General features: G+C 43.0%; 2 protein-coding genes across 2 annotated transcripts; one reads left to right on the forward strand and one right to left on the reverse strand.

Annotated features, from left to right (window-relative positions):
* The first annotated feature begins 1,861 nt into the window (after positions 1-1,861).
* On the forward strand, positions 1,862-12,865 carry LOC119661633 (testis-expressed protein 9). Its single transcript, XM_038071055.1, has 3 exons — positions 1,862-2,327; positions 2,391-2,580; positions 12,178-12,865. Exons 1-3 carry the CDS (start codon positions 1,937-1,939, stop codon positions 12,770-12,772), a joined length of 1,176 nt encoding a protein of 391 aa, XP_037926983.1. The 5' UTR covers positions 1,862-1,936; the 3' UTR covers positions 12,773-12,865.
* A 157-nt stretch (positions 12,866-13,022) lies between these two features.
* LOC119647052 (neuropeptide SIFamide) lies at positions 13,023-13,551 on the reverse strand. The gene is made up of 2 exons (XM_038047810.1): positions 13,328-13,551; positions 13,023-13,256 (listed from the first exon to the last, which is right to left on the reverse strand). Exons 1-2 carry the CDS (start codon positions 13,458-13,460, stop codon positions 13,168-13,170), a joined length of 222 nt encoding a protein of 73 aa, XP_037903738.1. The 5' UTR covers positions 13,461-13,551; the 3' UTR covers positions 13,023-13,167.
* Between the last annotated feature and the right edge of the window lie 3,522 nt (positions 13,552-17,073).

Consider the following 17,073-nt stretch of genomic DNA (forward strand, 5'->3'; position numbering starts at 1 on the left):
TGCAAAGTAGGTCGAGGCATCTGGGAGAACACCTGATACCAGATGCAAAGCGGAAAGATCTGGAAGTAGGGGGCATACTAAAGTTCCTAACGGTTATAGGCCTGCTTGAGATACTATGATCAATAGGTTCACTATAACCAGTAAAAGCGGCACAATAGTTCTTCAAGGACGAGGTGCGACTTTCCCTTAAGAATAATAATAATAATAACCAATTAATACAACTTTTGTCAACAACCGATGTATATTGATGCCATTTTTTTGACAAAGCTACTCGTAACACAAAGTTTCGCCACTTGCTGTATATAAAATGATCCACAGACCACACGCTCTCATCAATTTTCGTGACACTCGGTCTGTTCGTTTTCGAATAAATCGGGTGTGGCAGCCAAATAGACAGACAGACAGACGGACGGTGGCACGGTGAAATAGGGTGAAAGTGTCGTAAGGAATGCTTGAAGAAGATGGAGTCAACGCCGAAGAAACACGGCAGAGGATGAACAAAGGTACCTCCAATATAAACCACAGACGAAATCTTAGACCCAGTGGAAAAGGTCCGGGATACCGCAGCCTCCGTTGTTGATCGAATCCCCAACAAGGCACTGAAACTGGCAATGAGAATGGCACTAAGGATGTTCGCACGGGTATATAGACCTCTGTTTTCTGAATATAGAGGGCAAGGCCCTCGAGCGGGTAATCTATAATCGTCTATATCCATTAATTGATATTAGCGGTTATTTATCAAATAGGCAGTTTGGCTTCCGGAAGGTTCGGTCAGCGGTTGATGCTACCAAATTAGTTTCTGAGTTAGCCGGAAAAACCTACGATGGAGCAAAATACTGCCCACTGCTGACTCTTGACATCAAGAACGCGTTTAATTCTGCCAGATGGAACCATATCATCGAAGCGATATATATTAAATATAATTTCCGACTGCTTCCAACAGTGGAAGCTACTTTATTATTTGGACGAAGGGTCTAAAATGTATGTAATAATGGCAAGAGCTCCATAGGGGTCTATTCTGGGCCCTCTGTTACGGAACTTAATGTATAATGGCGTTTTATGGCTCCCAGTAGCTAAACAATTACTTTTTTCGCGAGTCGTCAGCTCTGTCCTTTTATACGCGGAATCAGTGGTGCCGCATCGGCGATAAAAATCGGAGAAAATAGCAGACAGTTTCGAGCTGCATATCGGTTAAGCGCTCTCCGAACATGTTGGGTCTACCGAACAACATCTTGTGAGGCAGCATGTGTGATTGCGGGCATGATCCCGTTGGATATGGAATTAAGTATTAATCAGCACGGTAAATGTAACAAATCAGAAAAATGTTCTTTATGTCCTCATGCAATATTATATTCAGCCGCGTGTGTCAGACGATAGTTATTTTTAAGGTGCCTATCCGTGCTTAATTTGAGCTCACAGTACTTTTTCATTATGAAGTTACATGCAAAAAGCACGATTTTTTCCACAACTTGGTACTGCCATTTCACCCCTCATAACCCCAAGTCGCCACAAAATACATGCATTTTTGCAATCAGCATTCTATACTTAACATTTATGGAACTCTTGATTTAAGCGGACTCACACCCCTAATCGGAAGAACACCCACTCTGTAACTTAAATTTTAAACATTAAACAGTATGGATACCCAATATCTGAATATGTAATGTTTCGCCAATTTACCCAATTGCTTAAATTCGAACTTTTTTCACTTTAGTATTTTGATATCTTTCGACAACGCAATGTCTATAAACAAGTTTCTGCTGTCATAACGACCAATTCAGAATTCCATAGCAACGTTCAGTTGCGGTTACTACAACACTTTTTGCATTTATCATAGCAATTTCAACCAAAACCGTAAAACGTTTCGAGTGAAATTGTCAGTAAGACGTGACTTTCAAAATAATTTATACGTTACAGATAAAATCTAAACGAAAATATGAGTGAACTGTTATCGCGAGAAAAAGAATTTCTCAAATTAAATGAAGAATTAAATGTTAAAACTAAAATTCTTTTAGAGAAGCCTCTTCCGTCCAAAGAAAATCGTTCTGCTGTCAGCCTTACTTCGCGTCAATCTAGTGAGAGTACTGTTGCAGAAGCTCCTCCCAATAATCGGTTGGGAAAGCCTCCAATCAAACCGAGATCAGTAACGAACAAAGCTAACACCGTTCCGCGCAATAGTCGACAACCCTCCCTAATACCTTTTACCCCTTTTGTACGGAGTACACCCAAGGTTGGGAAAGGTGATGGTAGTGCAACATTCCGCGTCGTAAAGGAAAATAGCCGATGCAACAACAATGAGAATGACGCTACCTTGGCGGAGAAAGGAAGTGATGCATTTTCAGTATATGAAGTTTATAGAAATGAGAATTTTGAAACCCTCCCTTCTGTAGATGAGAACAGTATTGAGTCAGGAGTAAACATACTTCCTGAAGAATCGTCAATGAATGCATCTTGCAAAGATTCAAGTCGGAGCAGCATTACTACGAGCTGTAAGAGGTCTGTGTCCCAAAATTCGTTTGCTTCAACAACATCAAATGCAAGCTTGCCAAAGAAAAATCTTAGCTCTGAAGGGCTAGTGAAGTAAGTATTTTCGTTACTGTAATAATTTACTTTTTCGTAAAATACTTTATTAGAATCTGAACTTGGAAGTGTAGATGTCGTCCAAACTCAGTTCATCTGAAATTGGTATCTTTTTTGTCTTGTAATTAAAAATTGCTCTACACTTGAAGCGTGATGCTTGTGGTATGTGGAAGTATTTTACCACAAATTGTTTTACTAGTAAATTTCTCATACTGTGAATGATTACTTGTGTGCGTAAACGATTGTTTTCTCCTTTTTTTGCGTATGTAGTTCTCGTCAGCCCATACTAGCGAAGATGTATTTCTCTTCACGATGCGTGCAATCACACTGGCGTAACACAAGATCGTTTTCCCCAATACCGTGAGGCTGTATTCATAATTTCTGATAGTCGGTCAGCACCCAGAACTATATAGGTCGAAAGGACGGACTACACTGTGTAAAATTTTGGATTTGAGAAGTTCGTTGATGTGTCAACCACAAAGAATGCCTGTTGTCCAAAGCAACTTCATCCAGGTTACGCTAATGTGTGAAATAATTTCATATTGTAGTTCACCATTGGTTGATAGCATTGATCCGATATACTTACATAGTTCAGTCCTTGGCAGATCGCTCTAGCTGACCGCCTGCGTATCTCATTATAGTCGATCGTTTAATGCTTTGTTTTATATAAATTCGGCCTGAGACTTTACTGCGTGAGACGATCTTTCCACTTTTGGACGTTCTGAGAGACCAGCTTCATTTTGAGACACTAAAAAAACATTGTCTGTATGGTGCAGGGTGTAGGACGTGGTGCACTGGGTTTTCCGGGTGATCATGTTCATGACAAAAACAAAGGAGAGTGGTGAAAGCTTTCTTGATGAATACCCTCAGAAAAAAGGGGATTTGATATACATTCCACACTTCAGGACTCTCTTCAATTGAACCCAGCGCACGAGTTCCTCTGACACTAAGTGCTACCTCAATGCATACTAACTGAGTTTGTGTGTCATACGGTCATACACCTTTTCTAGATCTAGGAAATCATCATCATCATCAACGGCACAACAACCGGTATCCGGTCTAGGCCTGCCTTAATAAGGAACTCCAGACATCCCGGTTTTGCGCCGAGGTCCAGCAATTCTATATCCCTAAAAGCTGTCTGGCGTCCTGACCTACGCCATCGCTCCATCTTAGGCAGGGTCTGCCTCGTCTTCTTTTTCTACTATAGATATTGCCCTTATAGACTTTCCGGGTGGGATCATCCTCATCCATACGGATTAAGTGACCCGCCCACCGTAACCTATTGAGCCGGGGATTTTATCCACAACCGGACGGTCATGGTATCGCTCATAGATTTCGTCATTGTGTAAGCTATGGAATCGTCCATCCTCATGTAGAGGGCCAAAAATTCTTCGGAGGATTCTTCTCTCGGACGGAGCCAAGAGTTCGCAATTTTTTTGCTAAGAACCCAAGTCTTCAAGGAATACATGAGAACTGGCAAGATTATTATCTTGTACAGTAAGAGCTTTGACTCTATGGAGAGACGTTTCGAGCGGAACAGTCTTTGTAAGTTGAAATAGGCTCTGTTGGCTGACAACAACCGTGCGCGGATTTCATCATCGTAGCTGTTACTGGTTGTGATTTTCGACCCTAGATAGGAGAAATTGTCAACGGTCTCAAAGTTGTATTCTCCTATCCTTATTCTTCTTCGTGTTTGTGTTTGACCAGTGCGGTTTGATGTTGTTGGTTGATTCGTCTTTGGTGCTGACGTTGCCACCATATATTTTGTCTTGCGTTCATTGATGTGCAGCCCAACATCTCGCGCCGCCTGCTCGACCTGGATGAAGGCAGTTTGTACGTCTCGGGTGATTCTCCCCATGATGTCGATATCGTCATTATAGGCCAATAGCTTTGTGGACTTGAAGAGGATCGTACCTCTTGCACTTACCTCAGCATCACGGATCACTTTCTCCAGGGCCAGGAGAAAGAGGACGCATGATAGGGCATCCCCTTGTCGTAGACCGTTGTTGATGTCGAATGGCCTTGAGAGTGATCCTGCTGCTTTTATCTGGCCTCGCACATTGGTCTGGGTCAGCCTAGTCAGTCTTATTAATTTCGTCGGGGTACCGAATTCTCCCATGGCCGTGTACAGTTTTACCCTGGCTATACTATCATAGGTGGCTTTAAAGTTGATGAACAGATGATGCAACTGTTGTCCATATTCCAACAGTTTTTCCATCGCTTGCCGCAGAGAGAAAATCTGATCTGTTGCTGATTTGCCTGTAGTGAAGCCGCTTTGGTATGGGCCAATGATGTTCTGGGCGTATGAGGCTATCCGGCCTAGCAAGATAGAGGAGAATACCTTATAGATGGTACTCAGCAACGTGATACCTCTATAATTGCTGTACTGTGTAATATCTCCCTTTTTATGTATGAGACAGATAATGCTTTGTTGCCAATCGTCAGGAAAGCAATGCCGAAAGGACGATGCTCCTCACGGTGTTTCTCCATGATTAAATGTGAAGTAAGTTAATTTATTTGGTGAGGAGAGCTGCAGCTCCAAGCACTCAAACCTGTGTCCATTCACCAGCCTCTCGTCTACGGCGTTTGCAGGATTTCGTGAATCTGTGAACATTCTCCAGAGGTAGAGAATGTGTAGAATCCTCGTTGAAGAAAACGTTACCAAGGTATCTTCGTCTGAGGTCTAACGAGGCTGGACAACTGCATACAAAGTGCTGGGCCATCTCTTCCTCCTGCTCACATTGGTTGCGTATGACGCAGATAATCACTCCTATTTTTTGCAAGTGGTGGTTTAAGGTGCAATGTCCCATTAAAAGTCCTACTAGGGTTTTCATGGCCCCGGGTTCCTCCACAAAGACTTTCGCCTAACGGCGAAAGTTCAAATTTCTCCATTCACAACCCGGAGTCGGTTTGCCCGAAGATGGTTTGCTCGAGGCCTTTTTGCCCAGAAGCATTGTTTTGCCCGGGGACTCCATGCTGCCCGAAGATAGATGTTTACCCGTTGCTAAGACCTTAGCCTCAGTAGGTGGCGCCGATTGGAGCTCGGGGTTAGGGATGCTGACAGAAAGGGACTGTTTCGGCTCGTTCGTTAAGGACTGGGTCCCAATAGGATTGGTTCCCATTTAAATAAGTGAGGAATCTGAGTCTAGACTCAGGTTCCCCATTGAACACCTCAAGGTTACCCCTTCGCTCAGGGTTGGTTCGTCATGCTCGAAGTGCTGTTGTTTTCTTTAGTATTTCAGGTTTTTAATTCCTGATAATTGGCGCGCCATGCGTTTGTTTTACCGGGGAAAATAAGTTGATTTCGGCAGAGTCCCTTTTGGCCGACACACAGGCCGGCTAGTTGAAAACTGGGGGCGCTTGGTATCCAGAGTTCACCGTTCACCGTTCACGGTCACATCTTAATCCCTGTGACCATTCAGCTCTCAGCACGGTAGTCACACCTTGGCTTGGAGTTTTGATTACCGCTTAGGTTTAGGTGCCACCTCTAGTTTCCTGGAGGCGCCTCTTTACTGAGCTCCCTCACCACGACAAGTTGGGTAATCGTTAAAAGGAGTAGCTCAAGGTACAATTGGCTCGTTTGCGCCGACAATGAGTCGTTTGTCGGACTGTTAAATAAAGTTGATTCTACGCAATTGGATGGCATAATATACAAGAGCGTTTGCCTCTGGATCGCTCGCAAGAAAGTCGAGAACTTTGAACGACAGGCTGGAAGGTGGCATCATAACGAACCGCGCCGACGTGATATGTTAACTGCACGTTCCGGCTACAAACGACAATTACTGTGACAATTACACTTTCTGTCTATTGTGACTTTAGTTTCGCAATTCTTGACATACCTGTTCCGTTCACAGCGGGCCGCACTGGAAAGTTTGTTGGGAATCGCACCATTACTAACAAAGTTATAATAGGTCAACGTTGCGAATTTCGTGCGTATTTGCTGCTCCCTAGCGGGCACAATGCTAGTGTCAAATTGAAGTGACTAGTCGGATATAATCAAAACATACATACATATACTTCGGGCTATATAAAATAAAACCATCTTGCCCAAATATAGTAAGATAAAAAATCTACAAAATCTTTCATACTTGAAGCGAGTACTATTACACTCATTAAATTATTAGTCTTACTTCCTAATTTTGTTGGTGAAAATTCGATATTATATTTAATTAAATCTATAGCGTTCCGTAATGTTGAATTTAGCAACTTGCAAGAAAATTTCTAGGAAAAGTAGATTGCGTTGATTGAGGCTGGGAAGGTGGGTTAGGATTTTATTGGGCTGAAAGGATATATCAGGTTTGGAAGTGATGGTGTTTATAGAGAATTACTCTTGTCGAAAAGATGGTCACCTTCTTCCTTCTCTTCAGCCTCTGCCGGATTCATAAGCGGGGTCGGCTTTTCATGATCGGTTTTGCCATTTTGTTTTGTCAAAAGCCTCATTAAATCCCGAGGCTTTCAAATCGCAATCTAGCGTATCAAGCCACCGCCTTTCATTGTCTTTTATAGTGGGCCAACATTCAGAACCATAGAGAGCAACAGGACGGAGGATTTTGCAGTAAATTTTAGATTTGAGACGTTCGTGGATCCGTCGATCACAAAGAACATCAGTTGTAGAACGCCACTCCGTCCAGGTTGCGTTAATGCGTGAAAAAAATTCATAACACAGTTCTCCGTTGGCTGATAGCGTTGACCCGAGGTATTTGAGTCCCTCAGTTCTGGGCAGGTCACTGTCATAGACAGGGATTGAGCCTGTTTCATGGGGATCGGTCCTCGAAAATTCAGTGTTATTCAGATTCAGTCTGAGATCGCGTTGTATGAGGCGATCATTTCATTTTTGGGCAAGTTGCTCGAGATCGTTTTTGCTATTAGACGCTAGGAAAGCATCTTCTGATTAAGGCAGAGTATAGGGCGCTGGATGTTGGATATACGTGTGGCATTGTCCATAATAAGAACAAAGAGGAGTGGTGATAATGAACACCAACAGAGGTTTCATTCACCCACCACACTTCGAACTTTACTTTTCGGAAAGTGATAGAGCAGCGGTCTACGACAAGGGGATGCGCTATCATGCGTCCTCTTTAACCTGGTCCTCGAGAAAGTGATCCGTGATGCTGAGGTGAATGCAAGAGGTACGATCCTCTTCAAGTCCACCCAACTACTGGCCTATGCTGACGATATCGACATCATGGGAAGAACGACCCGAGACGTACAAACTGCCTTCATCCAGATCGAGCAGGCGGATATTGGCGCGAGATCTTGGGCTGCACATCAATGAAGGCAAGACAAAATATATGGTGGCAACGTCAGCACCGAAGACGAATCAACCAACAACATCAAACCGCACTGGTCAAACACAAACACGAAGAAGAATAAGGATAGGAGAATACAACTTTGAGACCGTTGACAATTTCTCCTATCTAGGGTCGAAAATCACAACCGATAACAACTACGATGATGAAATCCGCGCACGGTTGTTGTCAGCCAACAGAGCCTATTTCAACTTACAAAGACTGTTCCGCTCGAAACGTCTCTCCATAGAGTCAAAGCTCTTACTGTACAAGACTATGATCTTGCCAGTCCTCATGTATTCCTCGGAGACTTGGGTTCTTAGTAAGAAAAATTGTGAACTCTTGGCCGCGTTCGAGAGAAGAATCCTCCGAAGAATTTTTGACCCTCTACATGAGGATGGACGATTCCGTAGCCTACACAATGACGAAATCTATGAGCGATACCATGACCGTCCGGTTGTGGATAAAATCCCCGGCTCAATAGGTTACGGTGGGCGGGTCACTTAATCCGTATGGATGAGGATGATCCCACCCGGAAAGTCTATAAGGGCAATATCTATAGTAGAAAAAGAAGACGAGGCAGACCCTGCCTAAGATGGAGCGATGGTGTGGGCCAGGATGCCAGACAGCTTTTAGGGATATAGAATTGCTGGACCTCGGCGCAAAACCGGGATATCTGGAGTTCCTTATTAAGGCAGGCCTAGACCGGATACCGGTGGTTGCGCCGTTGATGATGATGATGATAGAGCAGTTGGACCCAGCGCACGAGTTCTTCTTCTCCAGAAATGCAAAGTAAAGAGGGCAATGCTTCTCACGGTGTTTCTCTATGAGTAACAGCGTAGGGTGTATTGTGTCAGTAGTTCCGCAGTTTTTGACAAATCCGGCTTGATTCACGGTTATTTTAACGATTTCGCGAATACGGTTGTCAAGAATGCATTCAAAAATCTTTATGGTATGTGAAAGTAACCGGATCGGAGGGTAATTTGAACATTCAGTCAGATTGTGTTCTTCCTTTTTGAAAAACCCAATTAAAGAATTCACTGAGCCAGTGTTGGGTCTCAGCTCTTCGCTTTCCATGTGATGTCGTCAGGTCGAGTTGCTTTTCCCGAGGTCATTCGTTTTATTGCTTCCTCTACTTTAGTTGCGCTGACAAATGGAACTGCTCCAAATGTCGGCAATGATTGTAGAAATGGAGGATGAACAAATTCTTCAGTTGAAATCTGCTCGAAGCGTCTCGCCAACTACCAGTCGCGGTGCGACGGTTGGTAAGCAAAGCACCGTTCTTGTCATTAACGCAACAGAAGTGTTCGATATCCTGTGTGCGTTCTTTACGGTGTTTTGGCAGATCTCTCTCGCCGTCCCAAGTGTCCGGTTTGTCGTAAAGATTTTTGTAATGGTTCGCTCGGGTGACAGCGACTGTCTTCTTTGCTTCCCGGTTGGTATTCTTATAAATTTGCCAATTGGCGAGTGTTTTATCATTGAGAAATTTGTGGTAGAGGTGTTTCTTTTCACGGACCTTCATTTCAACATCGTCGTTCCAAAGCCAATTCCCGGCTTACTGACCCCGAGGGCTGCAGAGTCCGCCTTGTGGATCGTGTCTTTAATTTAGTTCTACGTAATGGTTGGTAATCGCGTAAGTAAGATAATTTCTTCTTTCTTCTCACGAAATCGCCACCGTTTAATGCGCGGCGGGTCACAGTGCTCCTCACGCTGTTTTATCGGTGGCTCGATTTGCAGGCCGACAATCAACGATCGGTGTTGAGGTGCGATGGTCTCATCGAAAATGGCTTTACAATCAGTGATGGTGGTAAAATGTCGGCGTCTTATGAGAATATAGTCGATTTGCTTTTCGGATAAGTATAAGGTCATGGGTGTCCGCAAAATTGATTATACGCTCGCTAACATCATTGCGCGCCCCAAAATCATTTCCCCAGGCACCTGTAATCGTTTACCTTTTCACCCACATGACCATTAAGGTCACCGGCAATGATGATGTAGTCATCAGCAGGCGCGTTGCAGGCCTTCACATCGAGAAATTGTCAGAAGGGATCTTTTTCGGCATCAGGTCGATCTGTCTCTGGTGCGTACGCGATGAAGAAGTGAATAATACGATCAGTTGATAATGACGTCACGAAAACCCTCTGAGATGGAAATGCCAACACTTCATTGAGAGTGTGGGCTACCAACATAGAAAAGTTAAGAAAAGAATACGTTAATATAGAGACAAATACCTGAAAAAGTAAGCATTCTTATAACTAGAGCGAAATGCGAGTATATTTTTAAGAATGGACTTATTTTGTTTTTAGAATCGAGATGAAATTTTCGGAATGCAGAAGTGCTAATATTATCTGAGTCAATAAGCTTGCCAAAATTGCCTCTGTGATGGAAGACGTAGTTAACGACTTGCGAGCAAATATGCAGCAATGCATGCTCTGTGAGGTATCACACTGCTGAGCACTATTTATAAGATATTCTCCTCTATTTAGCCCTACCGGGAACGTCATGGATCCATTCGAAGGGGCCTTCACTCCAGACAAATCAGCGGAAGCTGAAATATTCTCTGTGCGGCAAGCGATGGAAAAACTGTTGGAATTTCTCCATTGGTTGCACAATCTCTTCATCGAGTTGAATCCCGCCTGTGATAGCATAGCAAGGGTAAAACTGCACATTTCAATGCTCTGTAACGTTGATGTAAATGCGAGGTAGTATCCTCTTCCAGTCCATCCGAGACCGAGCAACCGGGGGAGGGGGAAGGAGAGCTGCACAGAAATGAAGGCAAGATGAAATGCAATGTAGCATGTAAGCACCAAAAACGAAGACAACAACAACATCAAATAGCACTGGTCAATTGGAAGATATTAGAATACAACTTTAAAGTCGTTGATAATTTCTTCTATCTAAAATCTGCGGGCTAGTTGTCGTTGAAAGAGCCTATTTCAGCTTACAAACACTGTTCTACTCGAAACGTCTCATCGTAAGGTCAAAAGTTTTTCTCTGCCAGACAATGAACTACCCAGTTCTCATGTACTCTTCGGAGACCTGCGTTCTTAACAAGAACAATTGTGAAGTTTTAGCCGTATTTGGGAATAGAATCCTCCCAAAAATGACAGGCCTCTTACAAGAGGATGGAGGATTCTGTAGCCTATATATTGATAAAAATTATGAATGATACCATGACCGTCTAGTTTTTGCTAAAATCCGGGTCAATAGGCTACGATGTGCGGATGACCTAATCCCTATGGGCCAGAATTATCCAGCCTGGAAAGTCTATAAGGGTAATGTCTATGGTAGAAGAAGAAGAAATGGGATACTTTTCGTTAGATAGAACGTTGGCGTATAGATGCAGCACAGCCAATAGGGAGTTCCATTAGGGTTTATCGCTTCGCAGCCGCATGAAGTAGAAAGCATTCTTCCCCATAAATTAGTTCCTGAACTAATTTCGTTAATAAGTTATGGTATTCACTGTTTGATTTGTTTGGAAATTACTCCAATTAATTCCTCCAATTTGAAGGGTAGTTTTATACGTATAGTATAGTTTTCATCACCGACGGATTAAGGATGGTATGTGTAGATGGTGGAGGACTTTTCTCGGGTACACACGCTGAATAGTCGGGCGGGCACGTTCAAAGTCACCTTCCTCTGGATCGCTGATCATAATAGAGAGGAATGAGCGGGCTGACGGACTGGCCAGGTGGCAGTCCTTTGGGTGACAGACTCTGTGTTCCGCTGGCGAGGAGAACTTGGCCCGCCTATAGCAAAATCCAATCGCGAGAGATCGTGTGACATGTGCAAATATAGACAGAATTACGGCGGACGGCACGGGGCACTGGTCTATAGGGGACTATGTCACCGGACTCGGCATACCCTACAATTTGCATTGCCGAAGCTCCAGAGAAGAGGAAGAAACCCTTTCTTGCGAATACCCAGCTCTAGCTAGATCCAGAGAGATCGCTAGCTGTAGGTTGGTAGAGCTACTTTCCATCGTCTGAAAATCTAAGCTGGCTGAAGTCTGTCCTTGGCTCTTACTACAGCAGTCATGGTCTTGGAATTTGTGGCAATTAAATGGTGCACCACAGCGCTTATTGGGCTCCTCGAAGCCTCTACCAATTTAGCTTCATAGGAAACTACTCTCGATCGTTCGAAAATGCTCCCTCATGCATTCCAGTCGCTCAGTATTAGGGGGATATACGTTACCACAACAGTTTGCTTTGGCTAGTGACCAACATTTCCATCCAAGTTTGGATGCGCCTAAACTTTTTATTTTTCCATATTTTTGTTATCGCTGATTAAATTCAATTGATTTTTTTAGATTCCTGAAATCGAAAGTTTCTATTCTTGAAAACGAACTCGAATCAAGTTCACAGGAACTTGTCAAGAAATCAAAAGAATTAGAGAGAGCATTGGAACTGCAGAAAAAAATGGAAACTCAACGAGATCAAGCCTATTCGAAAAACAACAGTCTCACAGGACATGTGAGTAAACTTGAAGCCAGACTTACCGAACTTGAACAAAGACTTAAGGAGCGTGAAGCCGAATTTATCGTAACTGGTCGCGAAATGGAATCCTTAAAGCGTGAATTGCGTCTTCTGACACAAACAAACGCCAATTTAGAAAAGCGTTTGTATCGTGCCAATGAAGAACTCGAAAATGTAAAAAATACTCTTACATCAGTTCGCGAAGCGGATCGCGAATTACAGGAGACTGTCAGGAAAGAAAAGGACGATCACATAAGGCAACTGAAAACGTTGAAAAAGCAGCGAAGCGAGTTATTGAGTGCCTATAAAAAACAACTGTTTCTCATGGATAATCTGAAAAGGCAAACGGTATGCCTGGAGCAAGCCCGCTTGATTTCTTTTGCCGAAAAGGAATTTACAAAAGTTCTTGAGTGGAATTCCAAAAACTAAAGTTAATTACAAGCACTGAAAATTATAAAGTTATTATGTTTTATATTAAGTTAAATTAGTTAGAACTGTTCATTAAGATTTCATTTATTTATGGTATTAAAAAAATAAAAAATAAATAGCAACTGCTGATGAGAACTAACTATGATGAGCCTTTCTTATTTCTCAAACATTTCTTTGAAACGTCCTTTTAACTGGAATATTCACTAGAGAAAGTATTTGATTTCGGTATTAAAATTAAACGCTTATTTTCATGCAGTACAAATTTTTATTCACAACATTTGCCTCGTATTAACATTAATAGTTTTTACATTCATCAATCGTAAGCCGTTATATTGATTATGTTAATAGTTGCCACAGATAACACAGGAAAATGATTCTTTTGCACCGTTAGTTGTTTACTTCTTATCTTGCGGGAGCCAGGATTGACATGCTTCTAGAGCGATTTCACACATTGCAGAAATGGCCTTTCCATTAGGGTCGTAATCTGAATAGGATGAATGCATATGTAAATATTCAATCAAATGTTATATTGGATTCTTGAAAAAGGATGCTCACCAACACTGTTCCTTTTGCCGAAAATGCTTCCATTGAATGGAGGTTTACGATAGGTTGCTTGAGATTCGACCGCGAATGCCATAATCAACAATAATCCCAAAAATGCGATAGCTAATCCGTTTTTGAATGCCATTTTCTGAATTATTTTCAATTTACACACGATATTCCACTTGTGAAACTTGTTCCTTGAAGGACTGCTCTGGTAGAACTGCTTGATGTGAACAGTGTCTTCTTCCTTTTTATATGTTGCTCGTCTTGTGGTGAATCCTTGCGCATCCCTAGCAGAAGCGTTGCAGGTTACAAACAATTACTCCTTAGTTTGTGGGAGCCTAACTCAATTATCTATCCTGATCTATTTTTGATTTCCAAGAACGCTGCGCTAATGTTCCACATAGGCGATGAAATTAATTTTTGCAGCATCCATTTTCTTAAAAGACGAATATTTCTTTGGGGAAATTTTTGTAATTAATTGAAATTGGTTTGGTATAATTGAGTGAAAATAATAATTTGAGGTGAAAGACATTGCAGAGATTTCTCAGGGTTAATTTTTGCTAGCGTAGGGCCGACATTTTTTCATTTTATATTTACTAATTTATTTTGTTGTAAGGTTCTGTTTATCCCTGTCCGTTTGCTTATCATAATCTTGGATATCCACGCCAGGAAAGTAGCAATTTTTATATTGTTTTAGGATTTCTAGTTTTGATGGTTCAATTACACTTAGCAATCTGCTGAATTGATTCGAGGTTGACACTACTTTCCTCACTTGTTTCCTTCTAGTTTCCTGGCCCTTATTAGGACATATAGGTGCTTTATATGAAGCGATCCTCGCACTTTTCTCGTACACTATCTTAATTAAGAACATGTACCCCATTATCTCCTTATTTGTAAACATAGAGTTCAAATAATTAGAATTTAAATCTTTTGTTTGTTTGAAGAAGGAAAATGTGACATTCACTGAGAATGAGGAGGACAGGGTACAACTGCTTATCAGGACGCATTTTCCGGGGTCCTACCCCACATCGGAAGGCAACAGTAATCTGCCTGACACTTCAACAACCAAAACGGCGGAGAAGATCGTTGACAACTATATTAAAATTAACATTCTAATGCGTGCAGGGAGGCCAGCCGAAATTGCTTTTATCAGCTGACGAATGTAGTACAGGATGCCATAGAAACAAAAGAAATGGCACTGTGAGCGTTTTTGGACCTTCATCGGTAGCAAATGGCAGACAGAGATACGAGATGCCCTGATCTACAAGGGAGTGGGAAACACCTTGGCCTTCTGGATGGGCAGAATGTTAGAGAGTAGGCAAATAGAAGTACCAACAGATACACCTTCTATTGCCATTAATTCTAGTCAAAATTTCTCTGAAGGTGGGTGTTATAACCATTAATGTGGAGTGTGGTGGTTGATGAATATTTAGGAGAACTCACAAACGATGGAATATAGGTCCTAGGTTACGCCGATAACATTGTTTTATTATCTATGGGCAAATATGAAGATACCCTATGTGATAGAATCCAAAATGGATTACGACTGACTAGTAACTGGTGCTGAAAGAGGGGGCTGCGCATAAATCCAGCGTACTAATTCCATGTAGTATCATTCACTAGAAAGCGCAAGCTTGATTACCCGAAAGCCATTAAATTGCAAGACATGGGGGTGAAACGAGTAACATAGGTAAAATATCTATTAAACACACTCGACCAAAACTACTTTGCAGCTATATATTGAGAACATTTGTTTTTGGAAAGCTACGAGGACTCTGACGACTTGCAAGTCCATTGCGGGAAAAAATGGTAATGCACCCCGAAAATGCTGGACTGGATTTTCATTGCAATGTAAGACCAGTGATTAGCTATGGGGCGGTAATCTGGGCAGGAAGAACTGAGCTCAGTCAAGGAGTTACACAAACTTCAAAGACTGGCACGCGTGAGTTTCATTGGGGCAATGAGGACATGCCCAATGGCTTCGCTGGAGGTCCTTCTGGGATTAACTCCTCCTCATCTTCACATGCAGATGCAGGCAAGGACGGCGATCTGCAGAATATCTGGAAGCACCATTGAGCTGGCTAAATCCAAGGAAGATTTTCTTTCTAGGTGGTTTGCCGAATTACTGATACCAGCGATAACGAGGTTTCACTTCGGCTGCCTTTTCAGATCTCTTAACGAATCCCAACAGAACGTCCAGACAATACAGTTTTCGGTGACGGAAGCGAAAGATTATTGGGGTAGACTTTGGGGGTTACCCGCCCAGCATGCTGAGTATGCTGAGTGGATCACCGTTGAAGGCACCCACCATGTTACCGAAGAGGAAATTCGACTAGCCACAAACAGCTCGAAGAACTGAAGGGTCCCTAGTCTGCATCGGGTGTAGAATTTCTAGTATAAGAAATTTACCAGCATACACAGTCAGTTGGCACACAACATAATTTCCACCCTTCCTCACTGCAGGGATTACCTACCTTATTCCTAAGGACACGGTGCAGGACCCCGCAGACACAAGACCGATTACTTACCTACCAATCCTTTACAAATTCATAACGTCCATTATTAGTGGAAGGGTCAATGCGCACCTCGAGACCAACAACATTCCGTTTGAGGAGCAGTAGGGCTGCCGAATTGGGGCAAGGGGTTGCAAAGAGCTACCCATTATCGACTCGGGAGTTGTAGGACAAGCAACTAGAGGCCAAAGAAACCTCTTTAGTTGCTATATCGATTATGCCAAGGCTTTTGACGTCCTGCATACCTGGTTAATCGATGTCCTACATCTGTATCGCACTGATCCGAAACTAATAAAGTTTTTGCCGACAGTCATGGAACGGTGGCATACCGGCTTATCAGTACGTACATTTGAAGGTGCTAATACCTCAGAACGCATCCGCATACGGAGAGGCATCTTCCAGAGAGATTCGTTGAATCCCCTTGGTTTTGCATGGCACTGAACCCCCTTTCATGGCTACTGAATGATGGTAGAGGGCATGGCTTTGCAATTAAATGATGTACTTAGATGACATCGAGCTGTATGCCGGTACTAACGACTATCTTAGAAGTCTGTTGCGAATAGTAACCATGAACAGCCGTGATCTTCGGATGGAGTTTGGATTAGACAAGTGTCGCATCCAAGCCATCCGCAAAGGTCATCACGAGCCGCATGCCGTGACCTCTACATCGAAGCTATGACCGAGATGGACTTCTACAAGTAAGTGGGACTTCTGTCCGAATTCCTGCCACGCATAAAGCTGGTACTGAAATCGCATCTCTCGGGGAAGAACAGAATAAGCGCGTTGAATATGTTTGCCATCCCTTCATTGGCTTATGCATTCCGAATATAGCCGTGAACGAAGAGCGATCTGGAAAACGTCCAGCGGCGGACACGGACAACTATGTCCAAAATCCGAATACATCATCCAAAGTCTGCCGAGGAGTGGATGAACCTGCCTCGTGACATCGGAGGTAGGGGTGTGGTTGACGTGCGGCGCAACATCATCGCCAAGTCGACTCGCTGCGCGCTTATTTTTACAGCAAAGCGCAGGCGAATTCCTTGCATGCGGCTGTCTGTAAGGCAGACTGTGGACTGACTCCACTTAACTTGAAGGATCGATCTTTCAATCCTCTGAGTGGGTTGAAGTCGGACCAAGAGCGGATCGATGAATGGAAGTCGAAGGCAATGCACGGTAAAAAACGTGAATTGTCTTTGGCAGCCATTTGTCGATTTGCATCTGTCGAACAGATGGCTGTGTGCT

This window comes from Hermetia illucens, chromosome 1 (genome assembly GCF_905115235.1).
Source record: "Hermetia illucens chromosome 1, iHerIll2.2.curated.20191125, whole genome shotgun sequence".
Classification (NCBI taxonomy): Eukaryota; Metazoa; Arthropoda; class Insecta; order Diptera; family Stratiomyidae; genus Hermetia; species Hermetia illucens.